At 41.9% G+C, this 17,114-nt stretch overlaps 1 protein-coding gene across 1 annotated transcript in view; it reads left to right on the forward strand.

Moving 5' to 3' along the window:
• The first annotated feature begins 272 nt into the window (after window positions 1–272).
• WWC2 (WW and C2 domain containing 2) overlaps window positions 273–17,114 on the forward strand; it is a 156,441-nt gene continuing 139,599 nt past the window's right edge. The window contains exon 1 of the mRNA XM_065405033.1: window positions 273–403. Within this exon, the coding sequence (XP_065261105.1) occupies window positions 273–403 (131 nt within the window). The remainder of the gene's footprint in view (window positions 404–17,114) is intronic.

Raw genomic sequence — 17,114 nt, forward strand, 5'->3', positions numbered from 1 at the left:
CCGGGCTCCCCGTTCCGAACCCAGACAGTGGCTGGGCTCAGCCCGGAACCCTGCCCTGGTGCTGCTGGAGCAGGCGGCGGCAGCCTAGACATGGTGGATTGAACCCGAGCAGGGGAGGAGGGTTTCCTGAGCGATTGCAAGAGACTCTCTGCTTCCCCCCCCCCGCCCCAGGCCCGGCTCCCCCCTCCCCGTCCCCCGGCTCTACTGGGGGCTTTTCCCGCTTCCCTTCTTTCTTCCTGGCCCTATGGAGCAGCTACCCCCGGCGCCCGACCATGCCTAGGAAAGCGGGGAATGGGCAGCTCCCCTTACCCGATGGCTGGGAGGAGGCGAGGGATTACGACGGCAAAGTCTTCTACATTGACCACAACAACAAGCAGACCAGCTGGATCGACCCCCGGGACAGGTGGGCGCGGACGGAGGGAGGGGAGGCCCGGAGGGGATGGGGGCAAGGGCAGGCGTGGGGGAGACCCGGCAGCCGCAGTGTGAGCCCGGCTGAGAAGCGGCAGCCGAAGCCCCCGGGTGGGGGTAGGGGGGCAGGAGGGTCTCACCCCTTTATAGAATGGGAGAGACAAAGGGGGGCAGCCCTGTGGCAGAAGATGAGGGTGGGGGTTATGTGGGGCGGGGATGTGTTGGGACTGGGGGGGGGGCTGTCTTGCTCTCACTCAGATTGGAAGCGGACTGAAGAGGAGTGGGGAAGGGAGAGTGCCTTGGAAACTGAGGCAACCCCTCCACAAACAAACCCTGGAAAGGGGCGGGGGGGAGGTGGAGATCGAGTGCCTGTTTATCAAGGAAATCAGCCTGATCCTGTTGGCAGTTCAGTATTTATTGTCTCCCATTGATTTGGTTTCACCTCTTTTTTTTTTTTAAACAGTATCTATTTTGTGATTTTTTTGTGTGAACCCCACCCTTAATCTTATTAAAAACTAGCTTTCATGCTCTTTAGGGTTAATCTGTGCAGCCTGTGTGTGTATATATAGTTGTAGTTTTATGAAATCTTTCCTTCATGTAGTCTGATATTGAGAATTGGGGACCCATGGATCCCAGGAAAGAAAGAGATTTAAAGATTGAAAGTAGTTAGAATTTACTTGTCTGTCCTCTACAAACTTCTATAACAGTCTTTCCTGAGACGACCCAGAGAAGCAAATGCTAGGCATCCCGCTGACTCCTAAGTATGGTATACTTGGGTCTGAATCCCTCAGTTTGTGAAAGTGCAGGGCTGTGGCATTTAACTCTCCTTTACTGTGAAAGCTCACATCACGAAACTGCCTGTCTCCTTGCTCCATGAACATGCCTGATATTTGTAGCCCAAAATATAGTTTTTATTTCTTTTTGTGAAGAAGCTAAGGCTGCAAGAGCTCTACAGGCCTCATCTATTAAGTAGGCCTCAGCCAGGCTAAAACTTTCAGTCCCCCACCTAGAGACTGGGATGTTCCCTGCGTTTTTCAGTCCTATATATTTAAACAAGAACCACAAAAGACAAAACTTGAGGGTGGGAGGGAGTAAAACCAACTCTGATCCTTCTAAGGCACCAACTATCTTATGTAAATCTTTCAGTTTTGGAGAGGCTTTTACTTTATAAACCACTTTTTAAACCTGAGATCTGTTTTAATTTGTGGCCTAAAAAGTTCTGAAATATAGATTATTTACTTTGTGCATAGTGCAAGCTATAGCATTATTATTAAGCCTGTTGTAATCCAATGATCAAAAACTTACAAATGGCATTATAAATTTATGGCACAAACCATGATGAATTATCCATGAAGGTCTTGGTTTATAGTTCCCTGCTGAAGTTAGAAAAGGCAGTTGTGATGAAGCTAGCTAGTGTCAGAGCCTTGCTGCTTGTTAGATGCATAGTGAAAGTTTTGACAAGCATCATACACAGTCAGGCTTACTTTCCTGATATACATGGTATTGGAATTAACTGTTCTAGCACTGGTAACCCTGTTGTTTGACTTCCTTTGCACTTTGAAACAACTTAAATATATTGTAAATGTCAGTGACATGGTGGTGGTCACAGGACAGTGATATTTGTTGGACCTGTTTAAATATTTGGCTTCTGCAGATGTTTTGGTAAATATTTTTGACTTCTGATTGAAAAACTCCCCATTTTAACTATGTTCCTTGAAATTAGTGTTTTCAATTCAGTTTTGTTCTAGATTTGTGTTTACAAAACAGATGACAAGAAAATAGCGTAAAGCAAATAGAAAGTCAGATTATGATTGCGGTTATCTATCTTACTGCCTTCTGAACAAATTAACACTTTAAAACAAAAGGTTTCAGAGTAGCAGCCGTGTTAGTCTGTATCCGCAAAAAGAACAGGAGTACTGGTGGCACCTTAGAGACTAACAAATTTATTAGAGCATAAGCTTTCGTGGGCTACAACCCACTTCTTCGGATGCATATATGCTTCGAAGAAGTGGGTTGTAGCTCTAATAAATTTGTTAGTCTCTAAGGTGCCCCAAGTACTCCTGTTCTTTTTAAAACAAAAGAAACATTTGACACTTATTGTGGATTCTATTGTCCTTAAAATGTTCAGCCATATTTATCCTGTATTTGTGTGATTAGTTTCCTAGTACATTTGAGTCTTTAATTACTACAGAGTTGTGTTTTTAGTTTTTGTTTTAAATATGAACTAGGAGAATTACACGTTGTATCTCTCTCATCATGCAGGGATTACTGTAAGTTAATTTCTAAAAAAAAAAAAAAAAAATCAAGGTGAGAAAGAGAGGATTTGAAACACAATCAAGCTCTGGAGGCTAGATGTATTTTCTTTAATGAGGACTAATGGAGTGAAGTCCTTGTTAAACAGTGTAGGAGACAGTGTTTGGAGTAACTCCATTAACTCTTGTCAATCTTGTTTCTCACTGTTACAAAACAAACAGAAAGAGGTATGTTGCACGAGGCACTTGAGATAATCCATAAAATAGTGGATATGGCTCAACTGAAACTGAATTACCTGCATGGAAAAGAGGCTGATTGTCCATGCACTATAAGATTTTAGTATCTGTACGTGCAATCAATATTTAGATTGCTGACTAGATTTGGAATAGTAGAAATAACTTTCTTGAAATGCCTGTGATTACTTCACTCTGGGCTCTATTATGTTGAAAATATAAGTATATTAGAAAAATGCATGTTGATATACTATACAGGACAGATTAGAAAGCTGTCAGAAGAACTAGAAAGTGAGCCTCCAGGTTTTTGTCAATACAGCAATGTCTGGATTCTTAATGATCTTGGAATGTATCTAAAACTGTCAAGATGAAGTGCTGAGGTACTGTGGTGGTGATGTACTGGAAAGCCTGAGACTGACTTGACAACATACTTGTATCTATTCAGCTAGGTATTTTCAACTTATGATTTGCATCAGGGAACTGAATAAAATAAAACAGTTGCATAATGTACTTGTGGAATACACTAGTACAGGGATTCTCAAATTCTTTCATAACTTTGGCTAAATCTTAATAAGATACTGTCTCGTGGGCAGCTTCCTTCCCATTTGCAATTCCATAACAGCCCTGTGGAAATCACAGCAATTGCTTAAAGGTAAAAGCAATATTGGGAAAAAATGTAATACATTTTTAGTTTCTTTGAACTTTATTTAGCAGATGAGAATAATGGGGGATCCACCATCTTGTGACTAGGCAGCTCTCTGGACCATCAGCAAGTGCTCCCCGGATCACAGTTTGGGAACCTCTTTATTAACAGAGAAAAGACTAGATGTGTGAAGCTTCTTTTGTGTGGAAACTGACCTGGCAATTGAAGCTTCTTTTGTGTGGAAACTGACCTGGCAATTGAAAATATTGATTATCCTATAAAGCTTCAAAGCTATATATATATATATGTATGTATGTGTGTGTGTATGTATATATATATATATATATATATATATATATATATATATATATATATATATATATAAAAATATATTAGCACAAACTTGGTACTATATATATATAGTATATATATAGTACCAAGTTTGTGCTAAGCACATTAGACACTCCTAGGACAAGATCCCTGCCCCCCCAAAAGTTTCCAATGTAAAGCCATGTTGCTGAGTATATGGATCAGGCCTGCTGACATAATGATTGTACTCTTCACTACAAAGAAGAAGACCTGGAGTCAATTCATGGACCGGGCCAGCTCAGTTTTGCTCACCTCACTTGTGTGAGTAATCCAGTTGACTTTAATGGTGCTCATATTTGTCGGTGAGAATGATTTAGCCCCTGATTTTTGTACTCTCTAAGTCCATGCATACTGGAAGTGCTGTAGAGGTACTGTAATACACTCAGCTGCTAAGGGTTCTGGAGTGCTTTGCATTGCTTGGCAGCGACCCCCTCCAAACACTTCAGGAGCTGTGTTGACTTGGCTAGAGGAGACTGGTGGCTAAAAAGCAGGGACCTCTAAGGTATGGAGTGTAAAGAGAAGCGAAACTGAGCTGAATTCAAACAGGAATGCAAAGAGCCTGGAAATATTTTTATTATTTAAATCTACAGACTTGACTCCCTTGCCTATTCTGCTGCTGCTTTTCTAAGCTACAGCAGACTGAAAACTGACCAGTTTTGTCAGTTCCACTGCTGCTATTTAGAACCAATTAGGCAACAGTGAAATAAACACAAACCATGTCAGTTTCACTCTGCCTCAGCTTGGAAAGATATGAAAAGCTGCAGAGACCAGCTCTTGACTGGGGAGGAAGACCAAAGTAAGAGGTGGGAGAGGGATAGAAGAACACACATTTCCCTCCTAGTCCCTCTGTATTCGTTAAGAGGCTGAGGCAAGGGCAGAGTCGAATAGCCTAGAGTAGAAGAGAAGGAAACAGTGAAAATATGCTTCTGTTCTGCAGCAGCCAACAGATGTTGGAAGGGTTTCACATTTATTAGACACTTAATTGGAGGCTAGCATGAATGGTGGAGCTGCAAGGAGGGTTTAGAGACAGCAGCTAAATAGGAATCTCAGCTCCCTCCGGTTTCCAGAAGTTGGATGGTTCTGGATTTCTCACCAGGGCAGTGGGTCTCCTTGTGTTTTGTGTTGGTTTCTGGGCAGTTAAGTGTCAGGTAAATTTTGCATGCCCTTGTAGTGACTGCCAGTCACCTTTAACAGATATCCTTCTAGTCATTTGCATAAAATGAGTTCCATATAATAAAATCTGCTATCACAATTGGCTCTGATAGACACACTTATTAAGAATCTCAGCAGAATTTCAGGGAATGAGTTAGCATGGGGGTTGAACTGCCCCTCCTCTTCTTTGCCTTTTGTAGAGTTGGTGAAATGTATCTCTAGAGAATTTACAGATTACTTTATCAAAGCAGCGATAGATTTATCGTGTTTTGGTGTTTGCCTAGTAGAGACTGCTCTAGAAATACCCTGTCTGCATAACCAAAACAAGGGTTTGAAAAATTTACCAGACAGCTAGTAGCGAAACCTGCTAGTTAGAGGTAGGTGTGAAATACAGTTATCTTGTGAACCACTGAAGTGGAGAAGAAGCCCAGTTCTCCTTGCTTCTTCCAGCTTCTAGGATGGAGAGGGTACTGGGATTTTTACTGGGGATCCCCACATCCTTCAATGGTGCCATTTTGGTGTTCTGGCTAGGAGACACTGTGGACATTAAAAGCTCTATTCCTTCTCCATATGGAAGGGACAAGGAGCTTTATTATTTCTTGTATTACCTAGGGGCCCTTGTCATAGACCAGGACCCCATTGTGACAGGTGCGCTACAAACACAACAAAAAGACAATCCCTGCCCCAATCTTTTTGTCTCTTCTCTATCCCTCTGGCGATTCCTGATTGCTATCCTATGAATAGCAGGGGGCATAGAAGGGACAGGATATGGGGAGACTTGAAGCTGCAGCTGCTTGAGGAGTGGAGCTTGCTGCTCAGACATATGTTACAACAGGGGTAGGCAACCTATGGCACCCGTGCCGAACGCGGCACACCAGCTGATTTTCAGTGGCACTCACACTGCCCGGGTACTGGCCCATCTGTCTGGGGGGCTCTGCATTTTAATTTAATTTTAAATGAAGCTTCTTAAATTTTTTAAAAACCTTCTTTACTTTACATACAACAATAGTTTAGTTATATATTATAGACTTGTAGAAAGAGACCTTCTAAAAACGTTAAAATGTATTACTGGCACGCGAAACCTTAAATTAGAGTGAATAAATGAAGACTCGGCACACCACTTCTGAAAGGTTGCCGACCCCTGAGTTACAGGAAGGCTGGGAAGGAGGCATGATTAGAGGTAGAAGAGGAGGCACGGGCATAGAGGTAGTTGGGATACAGTGCAGGCAAGAGCTTTTGGGAAGATCCAAGTATTGACCCCAGGCAAGAGAGTTATTTGGATGGGGGCAGCGTCAGAGGACAGAAGTACCTAGTGGATCTGCTCGTCACAGAACTAAATAATGTTATCACAGATAAATAAAATGACTTTCTGTTCGCATGTGAAGAGTTCAGTGTCTGAGGTGCTATGAAAATGTATTTGCATGTGAAACTTGGGGGTTGTGGTGATGATGATTCTTTAGCTGCAACGGCCTGAATTTTTTTTTTTTAAAAAAGGGTAAATTTTAACTTTGACTAAAAAAAGGTGGAAAGTTCAGTTGTCCTTTGAAGAGTTGTGATGTAAAATTTGGAGACTAAGTCATTAAACTATAAAATATAGGAATTTTTTTAATACTGTGTTAAGTACAAATCTCAACATGATCTTAACCATGGAGTCACTAGAGTAACTCTATTAAATAAATCCTCTGTATAGTAAGGTACAAATTACCTTTTCTATTCTGGTAGTGAAGAGGAGGAGTATGCAGCAGATCATCTGACACACCAAGTTGTACAACTTTTCTGTAAACCATTCTACTGAGACAGATCATTTGGCATCTAACCCTGTTAGTGTGGTTCCTGACTTGCTTCAGTCTACATGCTAGCACTCCATCTTCCTTTACTCTTACCTCAAATAACTAGGTTCCATCCGTTCCTGCATGGCCTCTCCAGCTTATAACCAGTATAGTGTGCTTCCTGTGAAACTCCCTGGTCCCTCACTCTGGTTTCAGTGGAAGTCTGGGAACTCCTTTCTTTGTCTGATTGCAGGGTTTTTCTTTTAAATAAACATGCCTGGTGCAGGAATTGAACCCACAATAAAATGCTAAAGGTCCCTGAACTCCTGGCACCAGACTTTCAGCTGCTTATCCTGCCTTCTGCAGGATTATGAAATGGAGTGCGAGGCAGAATTCTAATATTATGTGGTATGTGATACTATGGTAACATCAGCCAGTATTGCAGAATAGCAGTGTTTTGTTTTTTAACAAAATTGCGACTTGTTCCATGTGTGTGGTATGCACACTTTTTAAAATATTGACATTTGTTTACCATAATTGAAATACTATGGTGACTCTTGCCTAGGAGTGTTACCCCTTATATCTTTAAGGATGATAGAACTCAACTTTTCTCCAATCAAAAGAGCTAAAGTTGACTAATCAAAAGATGCTGGAGTTTGTCCACTTATGTATGCAAGGTAAATATATTCTAGTGGCTAGGGCAGAGGATTGTCAGGGTTCTATCCCCGGCCCTGCCACTGACTTCCTATGTGACTATGGGCAAGTTATGTCAAAAAGTAATTGCACGATTAAAAAAAGTAATAGAATACCATTCATTTATTTAAATATTTTTGAATGTTTTCTACATTTTCAAATATATTGATTTAAATTACAGCATACAAATGTTTAGCGTATCTGGCATGTAATTACCTTGCAATGCCAGCTACAAAAGTGCCATGCAAATGCCTGTTCTCACTTTCTGGTGACATTGTAAATAAGAAGAGGGCAGCATTCTCTCCCTTAAATATAAACAAACTTGTTTGTCTTAGCGATTGGCTGAACAAGAAGTAGGACTTAGTGGACTTGTAGGCTCTGAAGCTTTACATTGTTTTGTTTTTGAGTGCAGTTATGTAACAAAAATCTACATTTGTAAGTTGCACTTTCTTGACAGAGATTGTACTACCGTACTTGTATGAAGTGAATTGGAAAATACTATTGCTTTTGTTTCATTTTTGCAGTGCAAATATTTGTAAGCAAAAATAGTATGCACTTTGATTTCAATTACAACACAGAATACAATATATATGAAAATGTAGAAAACATCCAAAATATTTAATAAATTTCAATTAGTATTCTATTATTTAACAGTGTGATTAAAACTGCAATTAATCATGATTAATTTTTTGAGTTAATCGCGTGAGTTAATTGCGATGAATCGACAGCCCTATTCAGAAGTATAAATTATAATTATTAATAGCTGTGTATAATGTTGACATTTAAAGTTGACATCAGTAAGAGATGAGAGTCTGATTTTCATAAACAGGGTTTTCAAACAAATACTGATATCGCAGCAAGAGAGTAAGGCCCTGATCTGACAATGTGGTTTGTGCAGGTGGGCCTCTATGCACATGCAGTATACCTCCATAAGGCTAGCTGGGGTCTGCCTGTGCCAATTAGACTGCATGATCATGGCCCAAATTATGTAGGGCTTGACCCAGGGGATATTGAATTTGGTTTCCATATTACACAGGTTTAATAGGAAGAAGTTCATTTGTGAAAAATGGTTTACTAAGCAGGGAGGGTGAAATGGTTGGGACTGGATGAAATGTAACTTTCTGGGATGGAGGGAGTGGTACCTCTAATGAACTTAATAGATTTTGGATAAAGGGTGAAGTAGTTTTATAACCATTGGTAACCATAGAACACAGCCTCACAGAGGGAGTGTACTGCATTTGCATTTGAGATGTATGAGGTATGAAACTTCCTTGTTGAAAACAAACATGCCGTTTAGTTCACAGTTTGCTGTTACCCAAATTTGTTAAAGGAGAAATCCATAAGTTGTTTGTCATTCCTTTTTGTTAAATGTGTGTTATCAATTGGGTTTTGATCTAATTTTTAAACATTTCACTTGCTACCACAGATTGTATTATGTGTTCTACACTAGGCACTTCTTTGTTTCTACACATTCTTACTTAATACAAGATCCAGTAGCTTGATTTAACACTTTTTTTTTTTTTAAAGATATGACAAAAATGCACTGACTCATCGAGCATCGAGGAAGCTTTGGACTATAGAAGTAATTTCTTTCAGGACATAATGAGTGGTGTGGATACATAATTACTACATTACCATAGATTTTTATATTTAGAAATTTGGAAAATAAATGTTTAGGCTTTGAGCCTGTGTTGAGAGCACAGGCTTTTGCCTATGCCTGTGTGATTCTCAATACAGTATTAGGTTCTGAGATGACAAAAACCAAACAACCCCACGGTGCCTAGACTTGCCTGTGGACATGGTGCAGTCAATGTTTTTCAAGACCAGTTTTGTTTCTCATCCAACATGGCTGACAACTCCAAAAATCAGTCCTCTTCAACTCCATTCTGGTTGTACCTCCTCTGTTGTATTTCCATTAATCCTGTAAAGCATCTTGGGGTACAGTTGGCAGGATCTGGGCCTTATTTTCCCACGACCATTCATACAAACCACTTGATCATGTATATAACTTAACTCACACAAGTTCTTCCATAGAAGTCAATGGGACTACTCATGTGAGTATATTATGCACGTGCTTTAATGTTTGCAGGATCAGGCCTAACTTGTATTGTATTTTAATTGTTTATGCAGATTAGACACTTTTGTATAAAAAAATTATTTTCTCTAACCAGAGAGAATGGCTTGATGGTGAAAGATTAGACATGTTCAGATCTTCAGAGGTTTGACTCAGATTTCATCTTTCTAAAGTAAACGAATGAGTTAAATTTCCTGAGTTTGAATGCGGAGCTCAGATGAGAATCCAAAAACTGAGGTCCTTCCTGGTTGTTCTGCATGAACGTTAGATTTAAACTTTTTTTATTAAAGCTAATGTTAAAATTGTCTCCTACATAGGTTAAAGAAAGAGTGTCTGTACATCTGGGTATAGTGTCAGATAGCAATTGTGAAAAAACGGGACAGGAGGTGGGGGGTAATAGGCACCTATATAAGAAAAAGTCCCCAAAAATGGGACTGTCCCTTTAAAAACGGGACATCTGGTCACCCTAAGTGCTTAAATTGTCCAAATGTACAAAGGTTGGTTTGAAAGTCATAAAATACATAGAGTACAAAATCAGCAACATTCCAAATTAAGGTTAATAAATTTAACTACTAAGGCACTCTGTAAGTATAAGGGCTTGCCCTGATGTCCTTGACCAAAAGTGCCCCGATCCTCCCTCTCCTTACGTTGTTGTGAAGTGTATCAAATGACTTCCTCTTGCCCCAGTGTGACTGCCTCCAATAGTAATGTTTATATGGCTTGTGAAATGAGCTTAGATCCATTGGGATGGAAAGCACTTCCTGTGTAAAATGCATTCCACTGTAACTGAAGCAAATGACTGTGCTGTACACAAAGATAAGTGAATTAGGTAACAATCTGGCATGAAGTGAAGACCTTTTTAACCTCTGTATTGCGAGCATTGCAAAGTATGAAATGAACTGTTTATACATTTACAGTTGTCCTAGTGAATGGTGGAATGTTGTGGAAATAATCATCTGACATGCTTACAGAACATTCCTCACATAGTATTCAAATGATTAGAGAAATTATGGGATGCAGCAGAGCAGCCAAGCATTGAGCCGTTTTAGTCAGACATTGTGGTTTACTATTGTGGTAAGTGAGACACAATACATAGCCGCTCACATAGTAAACAGATGACTTGTTCTAAGTTGCTCAACCTCAGGTATTTTTTTCCCCATTTAGCTTGTTCTCTGTTTATCATTCCTAAACCTCTCCTTTTGTACTTTCCCTTTTGGTCTCATAGCTTGATACTGCTAGTGAACAAAAGTTTGAGGTTCACTAAGTGATCATGTTATGCTTACCAAAGTATAGAAGTTGGATTGCGTATAGCAAAACAGAGCATTTGGAATGATATGGCTTACTTTTTGTTGGATCTGTTTCCTTACTTACGTTGCTAGTTGCTATCCATTGTTCTCCTTTGCTTGCTAGGTGCTGTAATCCATATAAAAGATCCATGGACTTCTGCAAATTTCTGCTCAGAACCTGCCTGACCTCTTCATTGGGAATACATCCAAACTATTGAAGGTTTCATTTCCCAGACACACAGATTTAGCATGAAGAATTTACCTGGCTTGGAGAACAGAGTGTAATTTTTTTTCTTTTTACTTTCACTCTGTTGTTTTGATTCATTAATTCTGGAAAGTGCCCTCTGAAAATATGTAGGCATTTTAAACAACAGAAGTTGGTGCTAGAATTAGATTAGCTGTCACAGAGATGTGTGACCTGCACCCAGGGGCCTGTATCTGGCTGGGCAAAATAAATTTAAAAAAAAAAAAAAAAATCTGATCCTCCATAGAGGAGGTGGAATTATGTGCCATTGTTCAACAATCCTTTTCCCCCTTCTGACTTACTGAGAGAATGCCACTTGCCTGTCATCTTGGCTTCCAGGAAGAAATCTGTTTGTTACAAGATTACCTTTAAAACAATCGTATTTTAATATTTGAGATTTTTGGATCCCAGACTTTAAAAATGACTAAAATTGAACTTCACTTTAATGCTGGATGTTCATTTTTGTAGGAGTTTCTTTGCCATTGAAGTTTACCTCCATAATAGATATAAAGATAACAGCTTTGATCCTGTCCTGAAGGACTTATCTTCTATATGTACTAATTCAATCCTTAGGATATGTCTACACTCAGTAGTGGATTACCGCATGGGCCCCGGCCACTTTATGGCTCTGCATGAGCGCTGGCACTCTGGCCCTTGCCCCTTGCTCCTCCTCTCCCCTCAGCCCTGCTCCTTTTCTTCCCTCTGAGGCCCCATTTCCTGGCCAGACCAGAAGACGGAGCCTGGGGTAGAGTGAGCATATTCCCCCTGCCCGGAGCTGGCCCGAGCCCCTTCTCCCTCCCCTCTCTGCGTGGAGCTGGCCTGAGCCACTTGCTCAAGTCCATTCCTCCCCTGCGCAGGGCTGGCCTGAGCACCGCCCCCAACCCCTAGGTGATCAGTTGGCAAGAGCAAATGGGACAAATGCCCAGTTTTGCCAAAATGTTGGGACATCCGGGGCCAAAATGGGACATATGGTTATCCTAGGCCCGGGGTCCCCAAACTTTTTTCCTTTGTCCCCTCCCCCCCCACCAGGTTCTTCCCCACCCCCTGGGAGTGGGGGCCAGAGCCAAGAGCAGGTGCTGGGGGTCACATTGGGACTGGGGGCTGTGGTTGGGAGCCAGGAGCGTGGCCACGACCAGGAGCAGATCTGGGGCTGGGGGCAGGGTTGGGTTGGGGCCAGAGAGGAACTGGGGGCAGAGCAGGGCTGGGTGGTGCTCTCCCCCTGAACATTCCTCTGTGTCCCCCTAAAGGGGCATGCGCCACAGTGACTGTGGGGCCTTGGGGAAAGTGGAGGAGCAGAGGGTGAAGCTCCGTGGCTGGGGTGGGATATGCAGCGCCCCAATAAATCTTAATCCACCTCTGCCTATGCTACAGGTGCTACAGCATACAGCTGCATCTATGCCACTGTAGTGTAGATACTTGCTACAGCAATGAAAGGGTTTTTTTCTATTGCTGTAGTAAATCCACCCCCTCTGAGGCAGTAGGTAGCTAAGTCGACCTAGTGGTGTCTGTACTGGGGCTTAGGTTGTCTTAACGTCATACCCTTGGGAGATGTAGTTTTCACACACATAGCTAGGTTGATCTAAGTTTTAGCTATAGGTCAGGGCTTAGGCTATCTGCTGAGACTGCCAACCATGATGTAATTGTAATGGTGTTTTTTGAGGCTTGGATGCTTGTCAGTTAGGAAGTGGGTAGACTAATCTGCTTGTTTCATGGTGGTCTCCAAACAGTTGTTGGATAGTGACTTTTGGTTGGAAAGGTGGATTTGAACCAGTGATCTAGAGAGACTGCTCCAGATCCCATTACTAATGCCTTAAACAATTCAGTCCACCTGGGAATAGGCTTTGTGTTTGAAAGAGTTTGCAGTACCATAAATAACAGCAGTTCATTTTAGTAGTGTGGTATGCTATTTCTGTCATATCCATAGATGTGTGTTGAAACCGAAGTGGGGAGGGGATTTGCTGAGCTGGAATGGAATTTTTTTTTTTTGCTTCCAAGAAGTGATAGGATATATTCAGAAAGTCTGCTTTGTGATTGTCTGAAGGTTTTGGGGCATCCTTAGTGTGCCACAGACCTGAAATGAAGTTGAATAGAGTCAATAGTGTCTAAGATGTGTGTGAAATTTAATTTATTATAATATGCCACTTGTGTACTGACAGACTAAGGTGGTGTAAAGCTAATCACTGGTTTTAAATAACATCAAATGCAAACAGTGTTAGAAAGGTACTTGCATAGAATGTACTGTTGAAATAACAGTCAACTAGTATCTGTGCTGGGTATTTGGATGATAGATGAAATATCAGATATCCAGAAACAATATCCATTGTGCAGTAAGGATGGCTATTGAACAGAAAATGTTTTTAATTAGAGAGAGTCATCTTTAGTACATTCAGGAGTTATTAATGTTAAAAAGTTGTTTGTTTTTTTGCTGACTTCTCTGGAAGATATTATAATAAAGGTGAAAGTATGTCTTTGTGGCATATCTTTCAGGAAGTGGCTCTATTACCAGACTTGGGTCAGTCTGCAAAAAGTCAGTTAGCTCTTGTGTGATGAAGTGTCAACCTCAAATCTCACCATTCTTGGATCCAAATGCTAAGCTCTACTTCAACCTTGACTTCCCAAATAACACACAGTCTACCATCTTAATAAATTAAGAAAACACAATTTAACCATAGGGAGGGGAATAAGATAAACAGCATATGACAGACGTTAACCATCTGTTTTTCTCATTGGAAGGCTCTCTGATAACACAATCTGAGACCCTGAATGGAAAAAAATACAGTAGACATAAGAGACTTAATTGTGATATTTGGAATTGTTCATTTAGCAGTTATGGGCCAAGTGAAATCCTGTTAAGACTTTCAGAGCTTGAGGCTGAAAACACATTTTCTCTTTAACTTTTTATTTTGTTTGTGGGTTAATTAAATTGACTGATTAAAAAAATAAGCAGTGAGTGATCCGTTTGGGAGGTGTCCATTTAAAACTGCTTTCGGGCAGGATGAGAGCAGAAGAGAAACCTTGTTTGGAAATCTGTCTCAGAGTCAGTTACAAAATTTAATTGGTTGAAGCATGGTAAGGTGGAAATTTGGGGAGAATATTATATCTGCCATAACATGTTGAAATTGAGCATTGGGAACTAAGATCACTATTGAACAGGTTAACAGAGTGAACCATGTAGGCAGCATTTCGGTCTGGCCACAATCCCCGGAAACTGTACAGAGGTATACAGAAGAAAATGCAACCTAAAAGAGGCCATGGAAGTGGGAATTTCCAGAGGGACTTTGTATACAGTGTGCCCTGGGTAAAATGACGGCAGCTGATCACTAGCTAGCTTCTACTGTGAAGAAATGGGCTTTGGGAGAGGGAGACTGTTGGAATCCCAAAAGACGCTTCTCTTCTGTATGAATGAAACAACTTCAAATAATGGTGAGCTACATAGGCGCGGGGCGTAGGGATGCGGAGGGTACCACAGCACCCCCAGGTTCTATGAGGGGTACCGGCTGTGCACACAGGGTCCCAGCTTCCGGCCCCGCTCTGGGCTGTGCCCGTGGGGTCCCAGATGCACTTGCAGGGGCTGGCTGCAAGTCCCACGCCCGGGGGTACACGCGGGGTTCTGACTGCTGGCTCTGCCTCAGTTGGGGGGGTGGCACGAGGTAAAAAGTATGGGGATAGTTTTTGCTGGCTTTCAGCACCCTCACTATAAAAAGCATTCCAACACCAGTGGTGAGCTATGATAGCTGTGAGGGAGCAGCATGTTCACTGTAGCTTTCCAGTGTTAAAAGCTGCAAGCAGTTATGTGGGCCCAGTGCCTCCACCTGTTGTTGGACTGTTCTCACTGGATCGTTTTGAGCACTGGCAATGTGTTTGGTATTTCACAACACATCGAAGACATGGCCGCTGCTCAAAGAATCTTCGTCTTCAGAGTTGATAGGGAAGTCATACATAGCACTTGGTGACCAAGAAGTAGAAAGGTCACGTAACAGAGAGCATTTAAACAAAATTAAAAATAGTACTTATGCTGGTGACACACTAAAGGCATATTGGATGCCTTTCTGGGAAAACTCTTTAAATGAGAGATTGCCAAAAAGAGTATCAGTTTGACTCTGAGTTCATGCTGTGAACATAGTGAAAGTTTCAACTGCAAAATGCAATGTTGGACTTCTTTTAATGATACATGCAGCTTATGATGCTCTATTAAAACCAACTTCTCTACAAAACAAGCTCTTGTTTGATTGGAAGGTTGGCCCAGTGGTTAGGACTTGGGGAACCTCCGCTTTGTCAGATTTCCTATATGACTGTAGGCAAGTCATTGAGTATTTGTTTCCCAGTTCTCATCTGTAAAATTGGGATGATCACCCCAATTTACAGGGGCGTGATGGGTGGGGCAAGTAGGTACAAGTATATAAGATATTTTTCCACTGTGCCCAAGCTAAGTTGCAAATGGGAAATGAGGTGTGGAGTGTGTGTGTGTTTTTTTTGTTTTTGTTTTTATTTTTGTGAACTAGCGGACTCACAAGATGGAACTTGACCTATTTTGGGTCAAAAATATCTGGTGTAGAAACATATGGGTTATGATCACTGATGACTTGAGGAATCTGTCTATATACAATGTATGAATTGTGGTTGACATTATGAAGTTGTTATATCATGGAATGCTTGTCCGTTCAATTATGCACTGAGGGGGAGTGGAAAATCCCCAGCAGCAGAGTCGAGGTGTTGGTAGGGGGAGAGATTTACAGAGCAAGGGTCAGGAAGCTTTGGGCAGGAGAGAGGCATGTTTTCATAGCAGGGAGTTTGGTTAAACCAGGGAAGCAGCTAAAGGAAGAGAAGGCTAGTTGGCCGAGGGAGGTGCCGTGAGTCTAGACTGGAGCAAAGTCATGAGCTGCAGGAGAAGGATCTTAGATGCTCCAGAGAACTATTCCCAAGCCCAAAAGCCTCTCCAGAATGGCAGGGAAAATGCCGATATGTGTGTTTATTTTGTCTAGATCTGTGTATCTTTCATGCTAAGTAAAGAGTAATGGTGTTTACAATCCTGTGCAAAGTGTCTGTTCGCTTTCATTGTCTTGTGCCCCTGAGGAGTTAAACAGTAAATTCAGAGTGGTGGGAGGAGGTATATTGTAAGCTACAGAAAGGAAAGTCTGAGGGGCCAGCACTAGTATCGGGCTGAGCAATTGGACTTCAGGGTCCCAGCTCTCAGAAGTAGGTGCTGAACAGGATCTACGCCCTTGGAATATGTCTAGAGACCCTAGCCAGGGACAGTGCCTGGAGTCTGCTCAGATTTGAGGCTTAAAGAGCACACAGGGTCCACTGAGCTGAGTCCCAAACACAACAGCCTGGAGAGTGTCCAGCCGTGGGGGGGAGCTTGCGCGCGTGTGTGTGCGCACATGCGTGTGTGTATGTGAGAGAGAGAGAGAATATCGCTTTCTTCTAGTAGGTGGTTGGAGAGGGCTTTGTTCTGGCACAGGAGAGCCTGGTAAACTGTGATCCGCATTCTTCAGTCTGTTCTTCTTCAGTCTGTTCAAGAGTTAATCTGTGAAAGAAGCATGGTAGGCAGCTTGTCTGTCAGTGGTGGTTCCACCTGTCTGGGCTCTGACTAGCCACCTTGGCATGCAAGTGACATATCAACACCATGACAGAGGGAAAAGAATTTCTCCGGTATTGTTTTCAGCAGGGAGCGATCTGCAGAATGATGAGGGGAAGGATAGCCTTGTGGGAAGGTGTTGGATTGGGAGTCAGTTTTGGGTTCAGTTCCTAATTTTACTATGAACTTCCTTTGTGACCTTGTACAAATCATTTACTCATCTGTAATATAAGGATTATACCCCCCTGTGCACACGCATGCACACACGCATTCTCCTACCCTTTGTCAGGCTCATAGTCAGAGATTTTAAGTGTTTTGGGGCAGGGACTGTCTCTTGCTATTTGTTTGTACAGCACCATGCATGCCTACACCACAGTTACACAGCCCTTTGGCCTGTGCCAGCTGATTTGGG

The sequence above is a fragment of the Emys orbicularis genome, chromosome 5, assembly GCF_028017835.1.
Source record: "Emys orbicularis isolate rEmyOrb1 chromosome 5, rEmyOrb1.hap1, whole genome shotgun sequence".
Lineage (NCBI taxonomy): Eukaryota > Metazoa > Chordata > Testudines > Emydidae > Emys > Emys orbicularis.